The sequence below is a fragment of the Pelobates fuscus genome, chromosome 2, assembly GCF_036172605.1.
Source record: "Pelobates fuscus isolate aPelFus1 chromosome 2, aPelFus1.pri, whole genome shotgun sequence".
Classification (NCBI taxonomy): Eukaryota; Metazoa; Chordata; class Amphibia; order Anura; family Pelobatidae; genus Pelobates; species Pelobates fuscus.
Window position 1 is genome coordinate 451049534 of NC_086318.1, and position 24807 is coordinate 451074340.

General features: G+C 45.8%; 1 protein-coding gene across 1 annotated transcript in view; it reads left to right on the top strand.

The window, feature by feature from the left end:
- The window catches only part of GNMT (glycine N-methyltransferase), a 137021-nt gene extending 113253 nt beyond the window's left edge, over positions 1-23768 (top strand). The window contains exons 5-6 of the mRNA XM_063444214.1: positions 1635-1753; positions 23360-23768. Of these exons, the coding sequence (XP_063300284.1) occupies positions 1635-1753; positions 23360-23531 (291 nt within the window). The 3' untranslated portion in view covers positions 23532-23768. The remainder of the gene's footprint in view (positions 1-1634; positions 1754-23359) is intronic.
- Positions 23769-24807: the final 1039 nt, after the last annotated feature.

The following is a 24807-nucleotide window of genomic DNA, read 5'->3' on the forward strand; positions in this document are numbered from 1 at the left end:
ACTCCTCAACCCTGCCCTCCTTGCCGGTATGCACACTGCAGAAAGCCACAGCAGTTGGCACCTGTGTTTTTCCAGCATGTAAAGTCTGCAAAGACGATATAGAAATTGTTTTAGAATTGTATCCAGGCAACAGTTTTCCCTATAAACTGACCTCTCAGTTTGACTTGTGAGGGTATTGTCCCCGAATTCCAATATTGTTATATTGGTATTTGACGGTTCTATTTGACTCCCAGATATGAAGTGCATCGCAGGCCGCAAATGTACTATTTAGCAGCCAAAAAAATTGAATGTTTCAAAATGCTATGTCACAGCACTATTTGACGCTTCTATTCGACTCTCAGATATAAAGAGCACGCCCAAAATGTACTATTTAGCAGATTAGCAGCAAAACAATTAGAATGTTTACAACTGCGCTGTAAGCGCACTATTTGACGCTTCTATTTGGCTCTCAGATATGAAGTGCACCCCACTAATGTACTTTTTACCACCCAAAACAATTTAAGTTTTAAAACTGCAATGTGACAACAGTATTTGACGCTTCTATTTGACTCTCAAATATGAAGTGCACCCCACCCCACTAATGTACTTGTTTGCAGAATTCTTTCCTAAGCTGTCCCTCACAGCGGCAGCATCCTCTCCCTACACTAATAAGACCACGTGCGTGCGGCGCTACGCGCCTCCAGCTTATATATAGAGGCTGGGTCACATGCTGCACTGGCCAATCACAGCCATGCCATTAGTAGGCATGGCTGTGATGGCTTCTAAGGGCACACAAGTCAAACGCTTGTTGATTGGCTGCCCTGCAGCCTTTCAAAACGCGCCATTAAATCGCCGAACACCGAACTCCAACCCGAACATACAGTGATATGTCCGTGTTCGGGTCCGGGGTCCAAAAAACGTAAATGTTTGGAACGAACCCGAACTTTACAGTCCGGGTTCGCTCAACTCTATTGAGCACCTTGCATTTAGAATGGTTAAACTTGTGCAATATGGCATAGAAGTTAGGTAAGGGAATCACGGGTGATATAGATCCAAATATTGATCTTTGTTATAGTCAGAGTAAGCCCAAATTATTATTATTTCAAGTGCACTTGGAGGAGCATGAATTCAGACACCAGACAACTGTTGGTATTCAAAATAAGACTCTGACCTTTATTTTGTCAGTTGTGTTTTTATACATTAAAAAGTAAGTGCTTACGTGCAAATACTCCTAGGACAGTAGAAGGAAGGGGGTGAAAGGAGTACAGATAAGACATAGGGATGAACGTCATGTACATATAACAAATAAGTTCCAAGAAAGAGAAAGAACAGACTGATTGAGTAGAGACAGCTCAGGTGGGGGCTATCTGTTCCCGGAACTAGATACATATGGTCTTAAGTGTCGTTTTAAGCATCAATCATTTCCTGAGTCCAAGTTAGCCAATTTTAATATAGGATATCAAATATGACACCTACAAGCCTGAACCTTGGAATCAAAGTAAATTCTATAACAAGGATTGGTCAGAGGCGGGAGGATATCATCAAGTAAGTAATTCAGTTTGTACTCTTCACTGGGTTTTCATCTTTTACTAAAATATATAATGGACAGTATACAACTCATGTTATTGTTCATCCTGACCTTTGTGTCTCCACAGAGTGACCTAACGCAGGACATTAGCACCTCCATACTCTTGGTAAATAACAAAGCTCACATGGTGACTCTAGATTACACCGTTCAAGTTCCGACTCATGGAGAGTCAGTGCCAGAATTAAGGTAGAAAATTGCTATTTTTAATAAAACAGTTACAATGTTTATTATTTGTAGCATGTTACAAATCTTGTTCACTTGGATTTCAGAAAATGTTCTCAGTCTGAAATATTATATCATATCCCCTCTCTCTTCTTCCTCCGAGCTATACATATTAATGGCTTTCAGTCTGTTTTATCATATCCCCCTCTCCCTTCTCCCCCCCCCGATCTATACATATTAATGGCTTTCAGTCTGTTTTATCATATCCCTCTCCCTTCTCCCCCCCGAGCTTTACATATTAATGGCTTTCAGTCTGTTTTATCATCTCCCCCTCTGCCTTCTCCCCCCGAGCTATACATATTAATGGCTTTCAGTCTGTTTTAACATATCCCCCTCCCCCCCCCCCCCTCCGAGCTATACATATTAATGGCTTTCAGTCTGTTTTATCATATCCCCCTCTCCCTTCTCCCCCCCCAAGCCATACATATTAATGGCTTTCAGTCTGTTTTATCATATCCCCCTCTCCCTTCTCCCCCCCGAGCTATACATATTAATGGCTTTCAGTCTGTTTTAACATATCCCCCTCCCCCCCCCCCCGAGCTATACATATTAATGGCTTTCAGTCTGTTTTATCATACCCCCCTCTCCCTTCTCCCCCCCAAGCTATACATATTAAAGGCTTTCAGTCTGTTTTATCATATCCCCCTCTCCCTTCTCCCCCCGAGCTATACATATTAATGGCTTTCAGTCTGTTTTATCATACCCCCCTCTCCCTTCTCCCCCCGAGCTATACATATTAATGGCTTTCAGTCTGTTTTATCATATCCCCTTCTCCCTTCTCCCCCCGAGCTATACATATTAATGGCATTCAGTCTGTTTTGTCATATCCCCCCGAGCTATACATATTAATGGCTTTCAGTCTATGTCTTATCATATCCGCCTCTCCCTTCTCCCCCCCCCCCCCCCGAGCTATACATATTAATGGCTTTCAGTCTGTTTTAACATATTCCCCTCTCCCTTCTCCCCCCCCAAGCTATACATATTAATGGCTTTCAATCTGTTTTATCATATCCCCCTCTCCCTTCTCCCTCCCGAGCTATACATATTAATGACTTTCAGTCTGTTTTATCATATCCCCCTCTCCCTTCTCCCCCCGAGCTATACATATTAAAGGCTTTCAGTCTGTTTTATCATATCCCCCTCTCCCTTCTCCCCCCCGAGCTATACATATGGCTTTCAGTCTGTTTTATCATATCCCCCTCTCCCTTCTCCCCCCCGAGCTATACATATGGCTTTCAGTCTGTTTTATCATATCCCCCTCTCCCTTTCCCCCCCCCCCGAGTTATACATATTAATGGCTTTCAGTCTGTTTTATCATATCCCCCTCTCCCTTCTCCCCCCCCAAGCTATACATATTAATGGCTTTCAGTCTGTTTTGTCATATCCCCCTCTCCCTTCTCCCCCCGAGCTATACATATTAATGGCTTTCAGTCTGTTTTATCATATCCCCCTCTCCCTTCTCCCCCGAGCTATACATATTAATGGCTTTCAGTCTGTTTTATCATATCCCCCTCTCCCTTCTCCCCCCCGAGCTATACATATTAATGGCTTTCAGTCTGTTTTATCATATCCCCCTCTCCCTTCTCCCCCGAGCTATACATATTAATGGCTTTCAGTCTGTTTTATCATATCCCCCTCTCCCTTCTCCCCCCCGAGCTATACATATTAATGGCTTTCAGTCTGTTTTATCATATCCCCCTCTCCCTTCTCCCTCCCGAGCTATACATATTAATGGCTTTCAGTCTGTTTTATCATATCCCCCTCTCCCTTCTCCCCCGAGCTATACATATTAATGGCTTTCAGTCTGTTTTATCATATCCCCCTCTCCCTTCTCCCCCCCGAGCTATACATATTAATGGCTTTCAGTCTGTTTTATCATATCCCCCTCTCCCTTCTCCCCCCGAGCTATACATATTAATGACTTTCAGTCTGTTTTATCATATCCCCCTCTCCCTTCTCCCCCCGAGCTATACATATTAATGGCTCTCAGTCTGTTTTATCATATCCCCCTCTCCCTTCTCCCCCGAGCTATACATATTAATGGCTTTCAGTCTGTTTTATCATATCCCCCTCTCCCTTCTCCCCCCCGAGCTATACATATTAATGGTTTTCAGTCTGTTTTATCATACCCCCCTCTCCCTTCTCCCTCCCGAGCTATACATATTAATGACTTTCAGTCTGTTTTATCATATCCCCCTCTCCCTTCTCCCCCCGAGCTATACATATTAAAGGCTTTCAGTCTGTTTTATCATATCCCCCTCTCCCTTCTCCCCCCCGAGCTATACATATTAATGGTTTTCAGTCTGTTTTAACATATCCCCCTCTGCCTTCTCCCCCCGAGCTATACATATTAATGGCTTTCAGTCTGTTTTATCATATCCCCCTCTCCCTTCTCCCCCCCGAGCTATACATATTAATGGCTTTCAGTCTGTTTTATCATATCCCCCTCTCCCTTCTCCCCCTCCGAGCTATACATATTAATGGTTTTCAGTCTGTTTTATCATATCCCCCTCTCCCTTCTCCCCCCCCCCAAGCTATACATATTAATGGCTTTCAGTCTGTTTTATCATATCCCTCTCCCTTCTCCCCCCCGAGCTTTACATATTAATGGCTTTCAGTCTGTTTTATCATATCCCCCTCTCCATTCTCACCCCCAAGCTATACATATTAATGGCTTTCAGTCTGTTTTATCATATCCCCCTCTCCCTTCTCCCCCCGAGCTATACATATTAATGGTTTTCAGTCTGTTTTAACATATCCCCCTCTGCCTTCTCCCCCCGAGCTATACATATTAATGGCTTTCAGTCTGTTTTATCATATCCCCCTCTCCCTTCTCCCCCCCGAGCTTTACATATTAATGGCTTTCAGTCTGTTTTATCATATCCCCCTCTCCCTTCTCCCCCCCCGAGCTATACATATTAATGGTTTTCAGTCTGTTTTATCATATCCCCCTCTCCCTTCTCCCCCCCCAAGCTATACATATTAATGGCTTTCAGTCTGTTTTATCATATCCCCCTCTCCCCCACCGGGCTATACATATTAATGGCTTTCAGTCTGTTTTATCATATCCCCCTCTCCCTTCTCACCCCCAAGCTATACATATTAATGGCTTTCAGTCTGTTTTATCATATCCCCCTCTCCCTTCTCCCCCCCGAGCTATACATATTAATGGCTTTCAGTCTGTTTTATCATATCAATATATCTCCCCTCGAGCTATACATATTAATGGCTTTCAGTCTGTTTTATCATACCCCCCTCTCCCTTCTCCCTCCCAAGCTATACATATTAATGACTTTCAGTCTGTTTTATCATATCCCCCTCTCCCTTCTCCCCCCGAGCTATAAATATTAAAGGCTTTCAGTCTGTTTTATCATATCCCCCTCTCCCTTCTCCCCCCCGAGCTATACATATTAATGGCTTTCAGTCTGTTTTATCATATCCCCCTCTCCCTTCTCCCCCCCGAGCTATACATATTAATGGCTTTCAGTCTGTTTTATCATATCCCCCTCTCCCTTCTCCCTCCCGAGCTATACATATTAATGGCTTTCAGTCTGTTTTATCATATCCCCCTCTCCCTTCTCCCCCGAGCTATACATATTAATGGCTTTCAGTCTGTTTTATCATATCCCCCTCTCCCTTCTCCCCCCCGAGCTATACATATTAATGGCTTTCAGTCTGTTTTATCATATCCCCCTCTCCCTTCTCCCCCGAGCTATACATATTAATGGCTTTCAGTCTGTTTTATCATATCCCCCTCTCCCTTCTCCCCCCCGAGCTATACATATTAATGGCTTTCAGTCTGTTTTATCATATCCCCCTCTCCCTTCTCCCTCCCGAGCTATACATATTAATGGCTTTCAGTCTGTTTTATCATATCCCCCTCTCCCTTCTCCCCCGAGCTATACATATTAATGGCTTTCAGTCTGTTTTATCATATCCCCCTCTCCCTTCTCCCCCCCGAGCTATACATATTAATGGCTTTCAGTCTGTTTTATCATATCCCCCTCTCCCTTCTCCCCCCGAGCTATACATATTAATGACTTTCAGTCTGTTTTATCATATCCCCCTCTCCCTTCTCCCCCCGAGCTATACATATTAATGGCTCTCAGTCTGTTTTATCATATCCCCCTCTCCCTTCTCCCCCGAGCTATACATATTAATGGCTTTCAGTCTGTTTTATCATATCCCCCTCTCCCTTCTCCCCCCCGAGCTATACATATTAATGGTTTTCAGTCTGTTTTATCATACCCCCCTCTCCCTTCTCCCTCCCGAGCTATACATATTAATGACTTTCAGTCTGTTTTATCATATCCCCCTCTCCCTTCTCCCCCCGAGCTATACATATTAAAGGCTTTCAGTCTGTTTTATCATATCCCCCTCTCCCTTCTCCCCCCCGAGCTATACATATTAATGGTTTTCAGTCTGTTTTAACATATCCCCCTCTGCCTTCTCCCCCCGAGCTATACATATTAATGGCTTTCAGTCTGTTTTATCATATCCCCCTCTCCCTTCTCCCCCCCGAGCTATACATATTAATGGCTTTCAGTCTGTTTTATCATATCCCCCTCTCCCTTCTCCCCCTCCGAGCTATACATATTAATGGTTTTCAGTCTGTTTTATCATATCCCCCTCTCCCTTCTCCCCCCCCAAGCTATACATATTAATGGCTTTCAGTCTGTTTTATCATATCCCTCTCCCTTCTCCCCCCCGAGCTTTACATATTAATGGCTTTCAGTCTGTTTTATCATATCCCCCTCTCCATTCTCACCCCCAAGCTATACATATTAATGGCTTTCAGTCTGTTTTATCATATCCCCCTCTCCCTTCTCCCCCCGAGCTATACATATTAATGGTTTTCAGTCTGTTTTAACATATCCCCCTCTGCCTTCTCCCCCCGAGCCATACATATTAATGGCTTTCAGTCTGTTTTATCATATCCCCCTCTCCCTTCTCCCCCCCGAGCTATACATATTAATGGCTTTCAGTCTGTTTTATCATATCCCCCTCTCCCTTCTCCCCCCCCGAGCTATACATATTAATGGTTTTCAGTCTGTTTTATCATATCCCCCTCTCCCTTCTCCCCCCCCAAGCTATACATATTAATGGCTTTTAGTCTGTTTTATCATATCCCCCTCTCCCCCACCGGGCTATACATATTAATGGCTTTCAGTCTGTTTTATCATATCCCCCTCTCCCTTCTCACCCCCAAGCTATACATATTAATGGCTTTCAGTCTGTTTTATCATATCCCCCTCTCCCTTCTCCCCCCCGAGCTATACATATTAATGGCTTTCAGTCTGTTTTATCATATCAATATATCTCCCCTCGAGCTATACATATTAATGGCTTTCAGTCTGTTTTATCATACCCCCCTCTCCCTTCTCCCTCCCAAGCTATACATATTAATGACTTTCAGTCTGTTTTATCATATCCCCCTCTCCCTTCTCCCCCCGAGCTATACATATTAAAGGCTTTCAGTCTGTTTTATCATATCCCCCTCTCCCTTCTCCCCCCCGAGCTATACATATTAATGGCTTTCAGTCTGTTTTATCATATCCCCCTCTTCCTTCTCCCCCCCCCGAGCTATACATATTAATGGATTCAGTCTGTTTTATCATATCCCCTTCTCCCTTCTCCCCCCGAGCTATACATATTAATGGCTTTCAGTCTGTTTTATCATATCCCCCTCTCCCTTCTCCCCCCGAGCTATACATATTAATGGTTTTCAGTCTGTTTTAACATATCCCCCTCTGCCTTCTCCCCCCGAGCTATACATATTAATGGCTTTCAGTCTGTTTTATCATATCCCCCTCTCCCTTCTCCCCCCCGAGCTATACATATTAATGGCTTTCAGTCTGTTTTATCATATCCCCCTCTCCCTTCTCCCCCCCCGAGCTATACATATTAATGGTTTTCAGTCTGTTTTATCATATCCCCCTCTCCCTTCTCCCCCCCCCCAAGCTATACATATTAATGGCTTTCAGTCTGTTTTATCATATCCCTCTCCCTTCTCCCCCCCGAGCTATACATATTAATGGCTTTCAGTCTGTTTTATCATATCCCCCTCTCCCTTCTCACCCCCAAGCTATACATATTAATGGCTTTCAGTCTGTTTTATCATATCCCCCTCTCCCTTCTCCCCCCGAGCTATACATATTAATGGTTTTCAGTCTGTTTTAACATATCCCCTTCTGCCTTCTCCCCCCGAGCTATACATATTAATGGCTTTCAGTCTGTTTTATCATATCCCCCTCTCCCTTCTCCCCCCGAGCTATACATATTAATGGTTTTCAGTCTGTTTTAACATATCCCCCTCTGCCTTCTCCCCCCAAGCTATACATATTAATGGCTTTCAGTCTGTTTTATCATATCCCCCTCTCCCTTCTCCCCCCCGAGCTATACATATTAATGGCTTTCAGTCTGTTTTATCATATCCCCCTCTCCCTTCTCCCCCCCCGAGCTATACATATTAATGGTTTTCAGTCTGTTTTATCATACCCCCCTCTCCCTTCTCCCCCCCCCCAAGCTATACATATTAATGGCTTTCAGTCTGTTTTATCATATCCCTCTCCCTTCTCCCCCCCGAGCTATACATATTAATGGCTTTCAGTCTGTTTTATCATATCCCCCTCTCCCTTCTCACCCCCAAGCTATACATATTAATGGCTTTCAGTCTGTTTTATCATATCCCCCTCTCCCTTCTCCCCCCGAGCTATACATATTAATGGTTTTCAGTCTGTTTTATCATATCCCCCTCTCCCTTCTCCCCCCCGAGCTATACATATTAATGGCTTTCAGTCTGTTTTATCATATCCCCCTCTCCCTTCTCCCCCCCCGAGCTATACATATTAATGGTTTTCAGTCTGTTTTATCATATCCCCCTCTCCCTTCTCCCCCCCCCCCAAGCTATACATATTAATGGCTTTCAGTCTGTTTTATCATATCCCCCTCTCCCTTCTCCCCCCTGAGCTATACATATTAATGGCTTTCAGTCTGTTTTATCATATCCCCCTCTCCCCCACCGGGCTATACATATTAATGGCTTTCAGTCTGTTTTATCATATCCCCCTCTCCCTTCTCACCCCCAAGCTATACATATTAATGGCTTTCAGTCTGTTTTATCATATCCCCCTCTCCCTTCTCCCCCCCCGAGCTATACATATTAATGGCTTTCAGTCTGTTTTATCATATCAATATATCTCCCCTCGAGCTATACATATTAATGGCTTTCAGTCTGTTTTATCATACCCCCCTCTCCCTTCTCCCTCCCGAGCTATACATATTAATGGCTTTCAGTCTGTTTTATCATATCCTCCTCTCCCTTCTCCCCCCGAGCTATACATATTAATGGCTTTCAGTCTGTTTTATCATACCCCCCTCTCCCTTCTCCCCCCCGAGCTATACATATTAATGGCTTTCAGTCTGTTTTATCATATCCCCCTCTCCCCCACCGTGCTATACATATTAATGGCTTTCAGTCTGTTTTATCATATCCCCCTCTCCCTTCTCACCCCCAAGCTATACATATTAATGGCTTTCAGTCTGTTTTATCATATCCCCCTCTCCCTTCTCCCCCCCGAGCTATACATATTAATGGCTTTCAGTCTGTTTTATCATATCAATATATCTCCCCTCGAGCTATACATATTAATGGCTTTCAGTCTGTTTTATCATATCCCCCTCTCCCCCCCCCCGGGCTATACATATTAATGGCTTTCAGTCTATGTTTTATCATATCCCCCTCTCGCCTCTCCCCCCGAGCTATACATATTAATGGCTTTCAGTCTGTTTTATCATACCCCCCTCTCCCTTCTCCCCCCCGAGCTATACATATTAATGGCATTCAGTCTGTTTTATCATATCCCTCTCTCCCCCCCCGGGCTATACATATTAATGGCTTTCAGTGTATGTTTTATCATATCCCCCTCTCGCCTCTCCCCCCGAGCTATACATATTAATGGCTTTCAGTCTGTTTTATCATATCCCCCCCGAGCTATACATATTAATGGCTTTCAGTCTGTTTTATCATATCCCCTTCTCCCTTCTCCCCCCGAGCTATACATATTAATGGCTTTCAGTCTGTTTTATCATTTCCCCCTCTATCCTCTCCCCCCGAGCTATACATATTAATGGCTTTCAGTCTGTTTTATCATATCCTCCTCTCCCTTCTCCCCCCGAGCTATACATATTAATGGCTTTCAGTCTGTTTTATCATATCCTCCTCTCTCCCCCCGAGCTATACATATTAATGGCTTTCAGTCTGTTTTATCATATCAATATATCTCCCCTCGAGCTATACATATTAATGGCTTTCAGTCTGTTTTATCATATCCCCCTCTCCCTTCTCCCTCCCGAGCTATACATATTAATGGCTTTCAGTCTGTTTGATCATATCGATATATCTCCCCTCGAGCTATACATATTAATGGCTTTCAGTCTGTTTTATCATATCCCCCTCTCCCCCCCCCCGGGCTATACATATTAATGGCTTTCAGTCTATGTTTTATCATATCCCCCTCTCGCCTCTCCCCCCGAGCTATACATATTAATGGCTTTCAGTCTGTTTTATCATATCCCCCTCTATCCCTTCTCCCCCCCGAGCTATACATATTAATGGCTTTCAGTCTGTTTTATTATATCCCCCTTTCCCTTCTCCCCCCGAGCTATACATATTAATGGCTTTCAGTCTGTTTTATCATATCCCCCTCTCCCTTCTCCCCCCGAGCTATACATATTAATGGCTTTCAGTCTGTTTTATCATATCCCCCTCTCCCTTCTCCCCCCTGAGCTATACATATTAATGGCTTTCAGTCTGTTTTATCATACCCCCCTCTCCCTTCTCCCCCCGAGCTATACATATTAATGGTTTTCAGTCTGCTTTATCATACCCCCCTCTCCCTTCTCCCTCCCGAGCTATACATATTAATGGCTTTCAGTCTGTTTTATCATATCCTCCTCTCCCTTCTCCCCCCGAGCTATACATATTAATGGCTTTCAGTCTATTTTATCATATCCCCCTCTCCCTTCTCCCTCCCGAGCTATACATATTAATGGCTTTCAGTCTGTTTTATCATATCCCCCTCTCCCCCCCTGGGCTATACATATTAATGGCTTTCAGTCTATGTTTTATCATATCCCCCTCGCGCCTCTCCCCCCGAGCTATACATATTAATGGCTTTCAGTCTGTTTTATCATATCCCCCTCTATCCTCTCCCCCCGAGCTATACATATTAATCACTTTCAGTCTGTTTTATCATATCCCTCTATCCCTTCTCCCCCCGAGCTATACATATTAATGGCTTTCAGTCTGTTTTATCATATCCCCCTCTCCCTTCTCCCCCCGAGCTATACATATTAATGGCTTTCAGTCTGTTTTATCATATCCCCCTCTCCCTTCTCCCCCCGAGCTATACATATTAATGGCTTTCAGTCTGTTTTATCATACCCCCCTCTCCCTTCTCCCCCCGAGCTATACATATTAATGGTTTTCAATCTGTTTTATCATATCCCCCTCTCCCTTCTCCCCCCCGAGCTATACATATTAATGGCTTTCAGTCTGTTTTATCATATCCCCCTCTCCCTTCTCCCCCCGAGCTATACATATTAATGGCTTTCAGTCTGTTTTATCATATCCCCCTCTGCCTTCTCCCCCGAGCTATACATATTAATAGCTTTCAGTCTGTTTTATCATATCCCCCTCTCCCTTCTCCCCCCGAGCTATACATATTAATGGCTTTCAGTCTGTTTTATCATACCCCCCTCTCCCTTCTCCCCCCGAGCTATACATATTAATGGTTTTCAGTCTGTTTTATCATATCCCCCTCTCCCTTCTCCCCCCCGAGCATACATATTAATGGCTTTCAGTCTGTTTTATCATATCCCCCTCTCCCTTCTCCTCCCGAGCTATACATATTAATGTCTTTCAGTCTGTTTTATCATATCCCCTCTCCCTTCTCCCCCCCCGAGCTATACATATTAATGGCTTTCAGTCTGTTTTATCATATCCTCCCCTCTCCCCTCGAGCTATACATATTAATGGCTTTCAGTCTGTTTTATCATATCGATATATCTCCCCTCGAGCTATACATACAGATGTGCTCAAAAGTTTTCATACCCTGGCAGAAATTGTGAATTTTTGGCATTGAATTTGAAAATATGACTGATCATGCAAAAAAAATGACTTTTATTGATTTATAGTGTTCCTATGAAGCCATTTATTATCGCATAGTTGTTTGGCTCTGTAGCGGACCACGGGTAACCCGACTGGTTTCCTCCGCTATTTCCCTTCATTCAGCTGAACATGAACCATTTAGAATATAAAGAGACCCATTCCCCCCCAATAACTAGACGAAAAACAGTCCTGGAGGTACAACAATGTTTTATTGGCCACACTCGGCTTTTATGCATAGCCCCATGCAAGGGGCTGACCACACAAACATACAAGGACACATCCCAGGAACCTCCTCCTCCCTGGGACCCTAACACGGGAAGAGACACTGTTCCCTTTGTCCCCAAAGCCCGCCACTGCGGTTTCACACTTATGTTGCGAGTGCGAATGTTATAATTGATTGGTGTGAACATTCTAATGGGGCAAACAAACGAGTCGGGAAACAACAAGGGAACGCTCCCTTTGGCTCACCTCCCAGGGTAATAGCTTCCTGCTGAGGTAAGCTACTGGATGTTTTCCGCCATCGTCCCCAACCTGGCTCAGCACCGCTCCTAATCCAAACATGGAGACATCTGTATGAACGAGAAAACGTTTTTTTGGATTAGAGGCAGCCAGGACAGGGGCATTTACTAAGGTGTCATTAAGGGCTTGGAATATCTGCTCACACTCTGAAGTCCAGGCTACCTGTCTGGGCAAGTTCTTTCGGGTCAAGTCGGTGAGGGGCTTGGCTAGGGGGCTGTAGTTAGGGACAAACTTTCTATAGTAGCCAGCGGTCCCTAGGAAGGCAATCACCTGGGTCATAGGGGACAGGGCCAACTAGCTACTGCCTCAACCTTGGCTGGCTCTGGCTTCTGCTTCCAACACCCTACCCGGTGTACTTCTGCAATCCCTAGGTGGCACTGGATTTTAGGGTTAATCCTGCCTCTCCTACATGTACCAGATGCTCCTCCCAAGTGTCGCTGTATATGGCGATGTCGTCCAGGTATTCACAGGTATAGTACTGGTGCCCTCCAACAGCCGATCCACCATCCTTTGGAAAGTGGCTGGGGGGAATTCTTCGTCCCAAATGGCATTACCTTATTATTATTATTATTGCGATTTATATGTCATGAATCAGACCAGGGGTTCAAAAGTTAGTAAAAGTATCTTTTGTTCCCCTGGCTGGCAGTATTTTAATCTGCTCAAACAGAAAAGTAAAACATCCCCACAATGCATCATGGCTTCCTCCCTTCTGCCCTGGAGATAATTGGATAAGTAATCCAATTATCTCCCAGGTCAAAGACAAAACTCCATTACACATGTGGGGACCTAAATACAGCATTATGTTTTAAAATATATAAAGTTACTTTTTATACATTAAACACAGACATGTAACATATCCCCAGATAGCTCGGGTCTGCGTGCACATTATTAGGTGAATGGCACGCAGACCACACAAATACAGTTTAATTGCCATGGAGCCAAAGTCTTTCATTATATGAATAGGCTCCACGGCATAGCTATCTGGGGGTATCACTGCTCACACAGGGCAAGTACCGAATGGCCCCACTGTGTTTAAAGGGCCAGAATGAGTGACATGCACTCTGTTAGGGCCGAATACGTTTTGTAAAAGGGCCCAATCTCCCAGGGCCATAGTCCAAAGGCAAGAGGCGGGCAAGCAGCCCCCTCCAAGCACACGTGGCGAGGTCGGTTTCGCCACAGAGGCCATAGGCTTTCCTAAAGAAATTAGTTTTAAGGCACTTCTTAAATGATTGAAGACTAGGGGAGAGTCTGATGGCGGTAGGCAGGCTATTCCATAGGATGGGAGCTGCCCGCGAAAAGTCCTGCAAGCGTGAGTTGGCCGTACGGGTACGAGCAGCGGACAGAAGGTGGTCACGGGCAGAGCGGAGAGACCGAGAAGGGGCATACCTATGGATCTGTGAGGAGATATAAGAGGGGCTAAGATTATTCAGTGCTTTATAGGTATGGGTTAACACTTTGAATTGACTCATATAGGATACAGGAAGCCAATGTAAGGACTGACAAAGGGGTGAGGTGTGAGAGGACCGACTAGAGAGGAAAATCAGTCTTGCGGCAGCATTCATTACAGACTGTAGCGGGGCAATACGGTTATTGGGAAGACCAATTAGGAGAGAGTTATATTAGTCCATGCAAGAGATTACTAGAGAATGGACAAGCTCTTTAGTAGCATCTTGTGTAAGAAAGGGGCGGATGCGGGCAATGTTTTTGAGGTGGAATTGGCATGATTTGACAACAGACCGGATGTGAGGCTCAAAGGTGAGGCCAGAATCAAAAGTAACACCAAGACAACGTGCTTGTAAGGATGGGCTGATATGGGTACCACCAAAATGAAGGGAGAGCGAGAGAGGAGGATTAATATTAGGAGGAGGAAAGACGAAGTTCTGTTTTGGAAAGATTCAGTTTCAGAAAGTGGGAGGACATCCAATCAGAGATAGAAGAAAGGCAAGAGGTAACACGTTGCACGACATCAGGGGAGAGGTCTGGGGAGGAGAGATATATCTGGGTGCCATCAGCGTACAGGTGGTATTTGAATCCAAAAGAGGTAATAAGCTTGCCAAGAGAGGCAGTGTAAAGAGAAAAAAGAAGGGGACCAAGGACAGAGCCTTGAGGGACTCCAACTGAGACAGGATGAACGGTGGAGGTATCGTTAGAAAAGGAGATGCTGAATGAGCGTTGGGAGAGATAGGAGGAAAACCATGAGAGGACAGAGTCACAGAGACCGAGTGTTTGAAGAGTTTGGAGAAGGAGAACATGATCAACAGTGTCAAAAGCAGCGGAGAGGTTAAGAAGAATTAATATGGAGTAGAGACCTTTGGATTTAGCTGTAAAGAGGTCATTAGTAGAGTAGAGGGGGCGGAAGGCGGACTGAAGAGGGTCGAGGAGAGAGTAGGAGTTGACGAAGCAGGCCAGACGGGTGAAGACTAGTCTTTCAAGAAGCTTTGAGGAAAAAGGGAGCAGGGATATAGGACGATAGTTAGATGGGGAGGATGGGTCGAGACATGTTTTTTTTTTTAAGATGGATACTACAGTAGCATGTTTCAGGACAGCAAGAACAGTGCCAGAAGAAAGAAAGCAGTTGAATATGTGTGTTAATATCTGTTCCATCTTGTCAGTAAAGTAGCAAGCAAGACTATCAGCTGTAAGGTTAGTTTGGGGGGTGGCCACAGCAGGGCAAATAAGTGAGTTAAAGGTATCAAAGAGACGCCTGGGATTGTGGGAGCATGAACGAATAAGAGAAGAAAAGTATGACTGTTTGGCAAGGGCTGTGCTGTATGAACGCAATATGAATTTGTAGTGTAGAAAGTCTGACTCTGTGTGAGACTTCCTCCAGCAGCGTTCATCAGAACGAGAACATCTTTGCAGGTAGCGTGTTGATTTAGTGTGCCATGGTTGGGGGCGTGTCCTCCTTGCGGTGTGTATTTGTAGAGGGGCTGCAGCGTCCAGGGCTGAGGTGAGGGTAGAGTTATATGAGGAGATAGCCAGTGAGGGACATGAGTGAGCAGGAATGGATAATAGTTGGGAATTGATATTAGCTGACAGCTGCTGGAGGTTTATAGAACTCAGATTCCTTCTGAGTTGAGGGGGGTTAGGTTGAGGTTGTTGGGGGAGGGTGCTATTGAGAGCAAATGATAGGAAATGATGATCTGAGAGAGGAAATGGAGTGTTGCAGATGGGAGAGACAGTACAATCATGAGTGAAAATAAGGTCTAGAGTATTGCCTGCTATATGGGTGGGAAATTATCCCACTGTGATAGCTCAAGGGAGGAGGTAATAGAAAGTAGTTTTGAGGATGCTGAGGTCAAGGCTGTTGAAGTCTCCAAGAATTACAGATGGAATGTTAGAGGAGAGGAAGTAAGGAAGCCTTAAACTGGTACAGGCCAAATGGGGTAACAAAGGCCGACTTGGGATCAGCATCTGCCGTTAAGGGGATCTGCCAGTACCCCTTAAACACAGATCTATGGTGGTAAGGTACCAGCCCCCAGCCATCCGATCCAGCAGCTCGTCTTGACGGGGCATAAGGTAGGCATCGGATACCGTCTTGTCATTGATCCTCCGGTACTCCACACAGAACCTCGTGGCTCCGTCTCATTTCGGGACCAGTACTACCGGGGAAGCCCAAGGACTTTTGGATGCCTGGATGACTCCAGCCGGAACATCTCTTAGATCTCTCAACTCATACTTTCTCGTACCACCTCTGGTACCCTGTATGAGGTTTGCCGCAGAGGGGGTTCGTCGGGGGTCTCTGGACCCAGCCTGAGCTCCATCCTCCAGGAAGTCAGGCAGGGGAAGATTATTGAAATCTCCTGAGGCTGGAGCAGGTGGTAGGGCTTCAGCATGTTAACATGCAACAGGCGTCTATCCCCGGAACCCGAGCAAGGACCGCTCACATAGGTAGTGTCACACTTTCATTCCACTACCCGGTATTGACCCTGCCAGGCAGCCTGTAGCCCATCATGTCGCACGGGTTTCAAAGCCAAAACCTTCTGACCGACTTGAAAGCTATGGCTCCTGGCTCTCTGATCATACCACGTGCGCTGGCGTTTCTGAGCCGCCTGGAGGTTCCCCAGCACCAGGTGAGTTCCTCCAGCCAGGTCCCTAAACTCCAGCACATATGGGACGATGGGGGTCCCTTCCTGTTCCTCAGCGTCTTCCCAGTGTTCCCAGACAAGGTCTAGGGGCCCTCTAACCCTCCGCCCGAACATTAGTTAAAACGAGGAGAATCCTGTGGATTCCAGGGGCACCTATCGATAGGCGAAAAGGAGATGCGGCAGGAATCTCTCCCAGTCTTTGCGAGTCTCTGCAAAGGTATGGAGCATTTGCTTCAACCTATGATATCGACAGCCACTCTGCTGAAGGGGTCTTCGATGATGGGGAGATGCTGGAGCTTGGCCTTGTGCCGATCACCCTGCTTCCCCACTCTCTGGCAGTACTGGCTCAGATTCTTTGAGATGCCCGGACAGAAAAAGCTTTGGGTGAGCCGATGCTCAGTATGGCCGCTTCCCAAATGCCCTGACAGGGGAATATCGTGAGCTCTCTTCAGCAGCTAATGCGGATATTTCCTGGGTGCCACCAACTGCTTGACGTAGTAGGAGCTTTCCCTGACTTTCCTTTCTCTGGTATCCGGTAAGCCCCCCCCACCCAGATAAACTTTTCCCCGTCCTTCCCCACCTGGCCATTGGCGGTCCGATCTCCTATATGCCTGGAGGGTAGGGTCAGCGGCTACCTCCCTCCCAAACTCAGTGGGTGTATCCCAGGGCAAGCGGACCAGGGCATGGGCGGGGATCACTGAGCACTGGGGTTGGGGAACTAGCACAGCGAGTCTTCCTGCAGGGGCAAGCATGGGGAATAGGTTTCTGGGGAATAGGTCAGTGGGCCTGCCTAACGGGGAGGCTGCGGGGAGTTGGAGTAGTGGAAGGGGTACATGTGCCTATCTGAGCCTCCGAGTGTGAGCTGTGCCGGGTGGTGTGAGCTTGCTGCCTGGTCATCACGTGTAAGGCCTCCTCCAGGGTCTGGGGTTGCACATAAGTGGAGGTGAGGTGGCCCAGGTCATTGTCAAGTAACACCTCTGCGGGTAGCCCCATCTCCATCCTCTTATCTCCGTTAAGGTGGACTTGGGCCATGGGCAGATAGACGTTCCCCCCCTGCTACCAGTACAGCGACTGTTCCACCGTTCTTCTCAGCCTCTTCAATGAGCCGGCTTTGTACCAGAGTCAGGGTGGCCCCAGAGTCTCGTAGCCCCGGACTGGCTGCCTGTGGTAGGCCCTGTTGTCGTTGGCAGCTTGGAGTTGGTACACCTCGTGCATCTTCACTGGGGGATCGGTGGGTATGAGGGGGCAGCCTGATAGCAGAGGGCTGCGGCTCATGGGGCCTGGGCGAACAAACTGGCGTCAGGGCTGGGGGCGCTCTCTCTTGAAGTGGCCAGGTTGGTGGCAGTGATGGCACCCGGAGCCCATCTGCGGGGGTCTCCTAAGGTATGGCCCTGGGGCTGGAGGGTTTTTGGTGAAAGTCTTGGGATTCTGTTTTCTCACCCTTTCCAGCACTTCGGTAGGCAGTCCATTGAAAAAGTACTCCAGCATAAACAGCTGGAGGTTCTCTTCAGGAGATTTGGCCTGCTGGGAGTTCATCCAGTTCTGATTAGCTCCGGTGATGCGGCAGGACCACTCCACATGGGAGTCCTTCTCCCCTTTCTTGGTCTCCCTGAATTTACGGCGGTATGACTCCAGTAAGACCCTCTTCACAAAGGAGTACTCCTGGAGTTGGTCCTCGGGTATGTCCCGGTAGGCTTCCGCCGCCTTCCCCGTTAGCTTCCTGGCTAAGATGGTGATCCAGTCGGTGGGGGCGACTTCTTGCAGGAGGCATTGGCGTTCATAGTCCTGCAGGAAGTCATCAATACCCTCCTCCGCTTCCTTGAACTCCTTGACAGCGTCGAAGGGCAGTTTGTGCTTTTGGGCAGGGGTTGATACTCTCTTCTGCTCGTCGTCTCTCGGGTTGTGTGGGGTTCGCTCCATTCTTCTGAGCCTCAGAGAAAATCTTTGTCATGGTTTCCTCCGAGAGAGTGTTTCTTTGTAGAACTCCAGGCACCAACCCACTTCTTTATTCTTTGCTCATAGTCTCTCTTTTGCTCTCCAGCTGTGGCACAGCTCCCTCACTGCTTCGTCAATCGGGATGGCCTTAGTGCGATTCCCAGCCAATATTGGTGTTGTTACAAACACACAAGGTGACACAGACAGGTTAAAATGGCAATTAAAGGTTAATTTCCCACACCTGTGGCTTTTTAAGATGCAATTAGTGTCTGTGTATAATGGTCAATGAGTTTGTTAGGTCTCATATGGATGCACTGAGCAAGCTAGATAGTGAGTGTAACGGATCCCCTATACTCCGGCTGAGTATATCTGTGTAGAATCTCCTGAGATGAAGTTGTAGTGATTATAACTCCTAATCCCCCAAACATGAGCCAAGACTTCATGAAGGGGTAAAGCATGCTGTTTAATGGAAGCCACAGCTGGCCTTTTATGCAAGGTGTACGCCCACATGGACCTTGTTGGGGACAGGGACACAAAACTTAACAACACAGTTACAAAGTGTCCCAATACAAAGATATAATCCTTCATCTCTGCCCTGGAGATAATTGAGGCAGATACTGCATTAACCCAATCATCTCCAAGCAGCAGAAAAAAAATATCATTTTCAAAAGCCCAAAAGTACCCCAAAAACATATCAAATCCCCACAATTGTATCCCTTGATAGCTCCGATCTGGGTGACCAACATATCCAAGAATCACCAAGATCAGTTCAGGGGTTCAGGAATTCTATGGAAGTCCCATTTTGACCGACCGCATGCATGGTTTCATGCCCAAAACATTTCCAGAGAATCAGGCTGTGCGGTGGACTACTTAGAAGATTCAAAATACCATTCGAAATATGGAACATATTTTTTGTGGATAATGTCATTATGTGTCTCTTGTTTGTGGGTTTCTTTTTACCGAACGCCGTTCGACTCCCGTTCGAATAGCCGAACCTCCATGGAAAGGGGAACTCGACGACCGAACACCGCTCATTATACTCGCGGCTTAAGATGGCCGCCTTCACATGGTCAAAGGGCACTTCGGATGGCTTCGGTAGTTCGAAGTGCACAAAGGCACACACAATATAGGGATTTTGTCACAGTAAGTGTGGCGGCTACCCCTAGAGAATGAGGGGTTTCGCCGCCTGAGCCGTGAGTGATGCTTTCCGATTTCCCAGGATAGTATAGCTCTTACAAGAGCTGGGTGATTATAGTATATATAGCTGGTCCCTACAATCATGAGATGAGACTCTATGATGAGGGTAAGCAAGGATTGATTTTAATGGTGCCACACTGGCCTTTTATGCAATTCCCCATGCAAGGGGTACTCCCACATGGACCTTGTGGGGAACTGACAAGATAAAGACATAGACCAATGACAATGATGTTCAAACGCATGACACTCCCATTATCTCTAGGTGAAAAAGAACACAATTTACAGGTAACACGAAACTACCCCAAAAAATCCCCACGTTCTATCCCCCAATTATATCTCCTGATAGTCCCGATCTGGAGGAACAACATATTTAAAAATCATCCAGATTGGTTCAGAGGTTTAAAAGTTTTATGGAAGTCTTGTTTCTGACAGACCGCACACGAGGCTCCTGCCCAAAATAGATCCAGAGATGCAGTCGGTCTCTTTCTGGAACTCCAAACATAAAATACCGAAAGGAACCGTTCGTGAGCAGGCTAGTTGGGTATCCCTCGTTCGGGAGCTGGGTTTCACCGAACGGCGCTTTCGTCAGATGAATGGTAATTAATATAAGTGGGGATGGAAGTCTCAGTGGTGTTCGGGCCGTCGAGTGTCCGATAATGGTTCCATGCACTTGATGACCTAGCCCCGCTGGAAGCGTTCGTCAAAACAAGATGGCCGCCACCTCGTGTTTGTCCATACGAATGGCGGCCACCCAGCCCACCACTTAGAATGCTCAGAGATTGCGGTTAGCGAAGGTGTTAGGAAGGTCAAAGGGGTTAACTAGTGGCACAACAACGGTCCTGGGTGGTCGGTTGGTTCAACAGTTTGTTCGGTATACAAACTGGGTAGGTTTTAAGTGTTCGGTTAGTTCGTATACTGAATGATGCAAGGCAATAAAATTTAGCATTACACAGAAAAATTTACAGTGTGCAATCCCTGAAGGAGGCATCCATCACAGCAGAAAAGAACTGTCAAAAGACCTGCGTAACAAGGTAATAGCACTGTATAAAGATGGGAAAGGATATAAAAAGATATCCAAAGGGGGGGCGGGGCCTGACCGCCATGCTGACCGGTCGCAGGCTTGAGGGGCTCCGGCAAAACTTATTCCCCTAGGGCAAAATATCGGAGTTTACTACCTGCATCGAAGCCCAGGAGATATCCCATGTGACCGGGTCGCTGCCGGCGGCACTGCGGTCCCCAAGATCGGAAGCTTCGAAGCCTGTGGGGGCGATACGGGGCTTTGGGGCCTGTGTGAGTGAAGAGCGGGGCGGACGGCCGCCGTCCTGTTGGTGAGCCCGGCTGCCGTGTGGCGACCTGAAGACGTGCCTCGCAGGTCCCGCTTCCCCCCCTTTGGACCGGGGGGGGTTATCCCGGTCCCCACTGGGGAGAATCACAGCCTACCATCGGCCCCACACCAGGCTCACACGGCGCGGTGCACTATGTGCCTGAGCACCAAAATGGCGGCAATGTGACCAACGCTGATGACGCTGCCAACTTCGCCTGCCTGCAGACACCTCCGCCCATGCCCTGAACCAACCTACGGTACCTGACTCACTCACAGCGGATCCCTGCAGAAGCCCCTGCCCACGAACTCACGGATTACAACTGGCACCCACAGCTGCCTTCCTGGGCACAGAGCCCTCAGAGGTAAACCCTCACATCACAGCCCTACACCTGGACACTTCACCTCCCCAGGAATTCCGTTGTTGGCCATGAATCACCAACCGAGGGCGCAAGTACCGGGCCCATACAATGCAGGGGGCGAGCGGCGGGGTAATATCAAGATCACACACCATGATGCTTCATGCTGCTGGAGGGAAACAGGAGCCGACCACAAGCAGAAGACAAGGCAGCTCAGTCTGTAAACGTACCCCTGGAGACCACAGGCAAAGGCCAGACAGCATGCCCTGGCAACCTACTACACCTACTGGACGTAAATGAGCTCTGCTAGTTTTATTTTGATTTTGGCCTGTTGCCTTATGATATATTATGTTATTGCACTTTAAATGTTCATGCTAGTTCAGGTGGGGTCAATACTGCGGTGACTTGTTTTATCATATCTGATGATAACCCAGGCTCAATGTACCCCTATATGCCTCTCAGAGGTGTGTTCATTTGATTAGCTTAATCTAAGGGAGAACTAGCCTCAGAGCATGTTCCTGGGTCACCGTCCCCAAGCGTAGAGCTCATCTTGTCTCTCATTACCCTCTAAGGCAACACTGCCTGACGCATACCTACCACTCCTGGCATGGCCACCAGCGGCATGAGATGGAGGACACAAGTGGAAATTTTAATTAGTTCACACCCTAATTTAGTGTTTAGCTTCCAGTAATGCAGTGCCACCTTCTACCAAAGATAGCCTGAAAGTGCGTCCCCTCCAGTGGTCCTATAATGTGTTGAAGAAAGCTATAAATAATTATTTACAATTGCTATTGAGTCTAGATAGATTTGAATACTCTAAGAACCTACGTTATGATCTAACTCTAAAATAGCGATACCAAGCATGTACCTACTCTTGTCTTTGTAACTTTAAAAATGTGCAAGTTTTCTCACTGCCTCACTGCTTACAAGCTGTGTATTTTGTCTCCTGTCACAAGCTGTTGGGGCGTGACAAGTTGTATGTAATTATCTGCACTTCAAAAATAAAGAATTAAAAAAAAAAAAGATATCCAAAACCTTGAAAATGCCAGTCACTACTGTTCAATCACTTGTTGAGAAGTGGAAAATTCGGGGATCTCTTGATACCAAGCCAGGGTCAGGTAGACCAAGAAAGATTTCAGCAACAACTGGCAGAAGAATTGTTCGGTATACAAAGAAAAACCCACAGGTAACTTCAGGAAAAATACAGGATGCTCTGGAAACAAACAGCGTGGTTGTTTCAAGGAGCACAATACGATGATACTTGAAAAAAAATGAGCTGCATGGTGGAGTTGCAGGAAAGAAGCCTTTACTGTGCCAATGCCACAAAAAAGTTCAGTTACAATATGCCCGATAACACCTTGACTCGCCTCACAGCTTCTGGCACACTGTAATTTGGAGTGAAGAGACCAAAATAGAGCTTTATGGTCACAAGCATTAGCGCTATGTTTGGAGAGGAGTCAACAAGGCCTATAGTGAAAAGAATACCATCTCCATTGTGAAGCATGTTGTTGGCTCATTGATGTTTTGATGGTGTGTGTGTGTGAGCTCTAAAGACACAGGAAATCTTGTGGAAATTGATGACAGGATGAATGTAGCATGTTATCAGAAAATAATGAGACATTTTGCATTCTTCTGCATGAAGACTGCTCATGGGAAGCTCTTGGACTTTCCAGCATGACAATCACTCTAAGCACAAGGCCAAGTTGACCCTCCAGTGGTTATAGCAGAAAAAGGTGCCTGCTCACTCATGTTTTTTTTTTTTTTTTTTTTTTAATAGTACATATATTACTAATTCTCCAAAGGTATGCAAACTTTTGAGCACAATTGTGTTATGGGCTTTTAAAAAAATATATATTTAATTACATGCACCTTTACATACTACATATTTTTTTTAAGCAGTCCATAAAGTTGAGTTTGTGTTTGCTGATGCAATTGAATAAAATGTATTTTATATATTGTTTTTTTTTTTCTCTCATGCAGCAAATTCCGTCTGTCTTATTATCCTCACTGCCTTGAGTCATTCACTGCTCTCTTGCATGAGGCATTTGGAGGTCAGTGTGAACACATGGTATATGGGGACTTCTTGCCTTATAACCGTGACCAGGAGACAGCCCCCTGCTACTTTATCCATGTGACAAAGAGAACATCATGAGTAGACACATGTATTCCGAAAACCTTTTCATTGCCAGTGGAACCAGATCTTCATCTGTTGTTGTGGTTTCTTAACTAATATCTTTAAATGGTGGTTTCATTCCTAGTCTAGACTGCTGTGTACAATATGTTAAGAATCAGCAGGTTTTGTGAGCTTTGGTGTTGCTATGGATGCTGGGTGTGCCATGCTTATATCCCTGTATATTTTGGGTGAGACATGACAATGTTGCTTTAGGTATTGTTCCAAGTAGTTAATTACTTTCTGAGATGCCAAAGATGCAGTGCCGAGCTTGCAAAGATTTACTGTGCTTTTAGATATCCCCTGCTATTGATGGAGCTTGCTCAAGGTTCTGGATTGGTTTGCTGAAGATCCAAGATGTTTGTGATGGCGAAAGTCGGGATTTTCTGAATGGCATATTTTTATCTGGCAAATGATAATGTATTTTATGATGTGTGTAACATTTAAAGTATATTAAAATGTTCTTTTGTGAGTAACACTTTATATAGCAATGTGTCCATTCCAACTGTTTGTGACTGTGTGCATCAGGCCTTATTTGGGACAATATTTCTCTTTATTTGAAGACAATGTTTAATGTTTAGGGAGTTTAGGGTATTTAACCTGACATTATTACCAATGCATATTTGAACACCATTTAGTGGATTCAATAAGAGTTTCGGTACTTTATGATTTAAAATGTTTTTGTTAAAGAGAAATGTAGTATGTAATAGAAAATTTTGTCTCAGCAATTCGGTAATCATTTTACTGCATGCGGGGGCAGCTCTAAACACAAAGTCATGAAGACGTCTTGCATGAGTTCCGTACATCAAAGCTTTAACTATCCTGGCAAACACACTTCCCATTGTATTCGACCAACATGTGGAAACGTAGCAAGAGGAACCCTCGGAGGGTTCCAAATCCCACAATATCAGGGATTTTATGCTGAGAGGCCTACCTTGAATATAGCTCAAAATGGCAGTGCAGCCTGCAGACGACTCCCCTTATGGGGAGGAGGTACTCCTGGACGTGCTGGATGACATCCCTAGCGAAGGGGGACTGCTAACACCCTGGCTGCCAAGAATGATATTAAGGCGCTTCTCCATGACAGTTTATTATTAAAACTGAGATGCAGTTTACCTGTAAACTTACATATTTTATTTTCTGTTTGTGTGCTGTACTGATCAGTTATATAGTCGATGTCAGTAGTATGTCTATTCTTTATGTCTCAATAAAAAATATGACTGACAAAAAAAACATAAGAGCATGCAACATAAAGTAA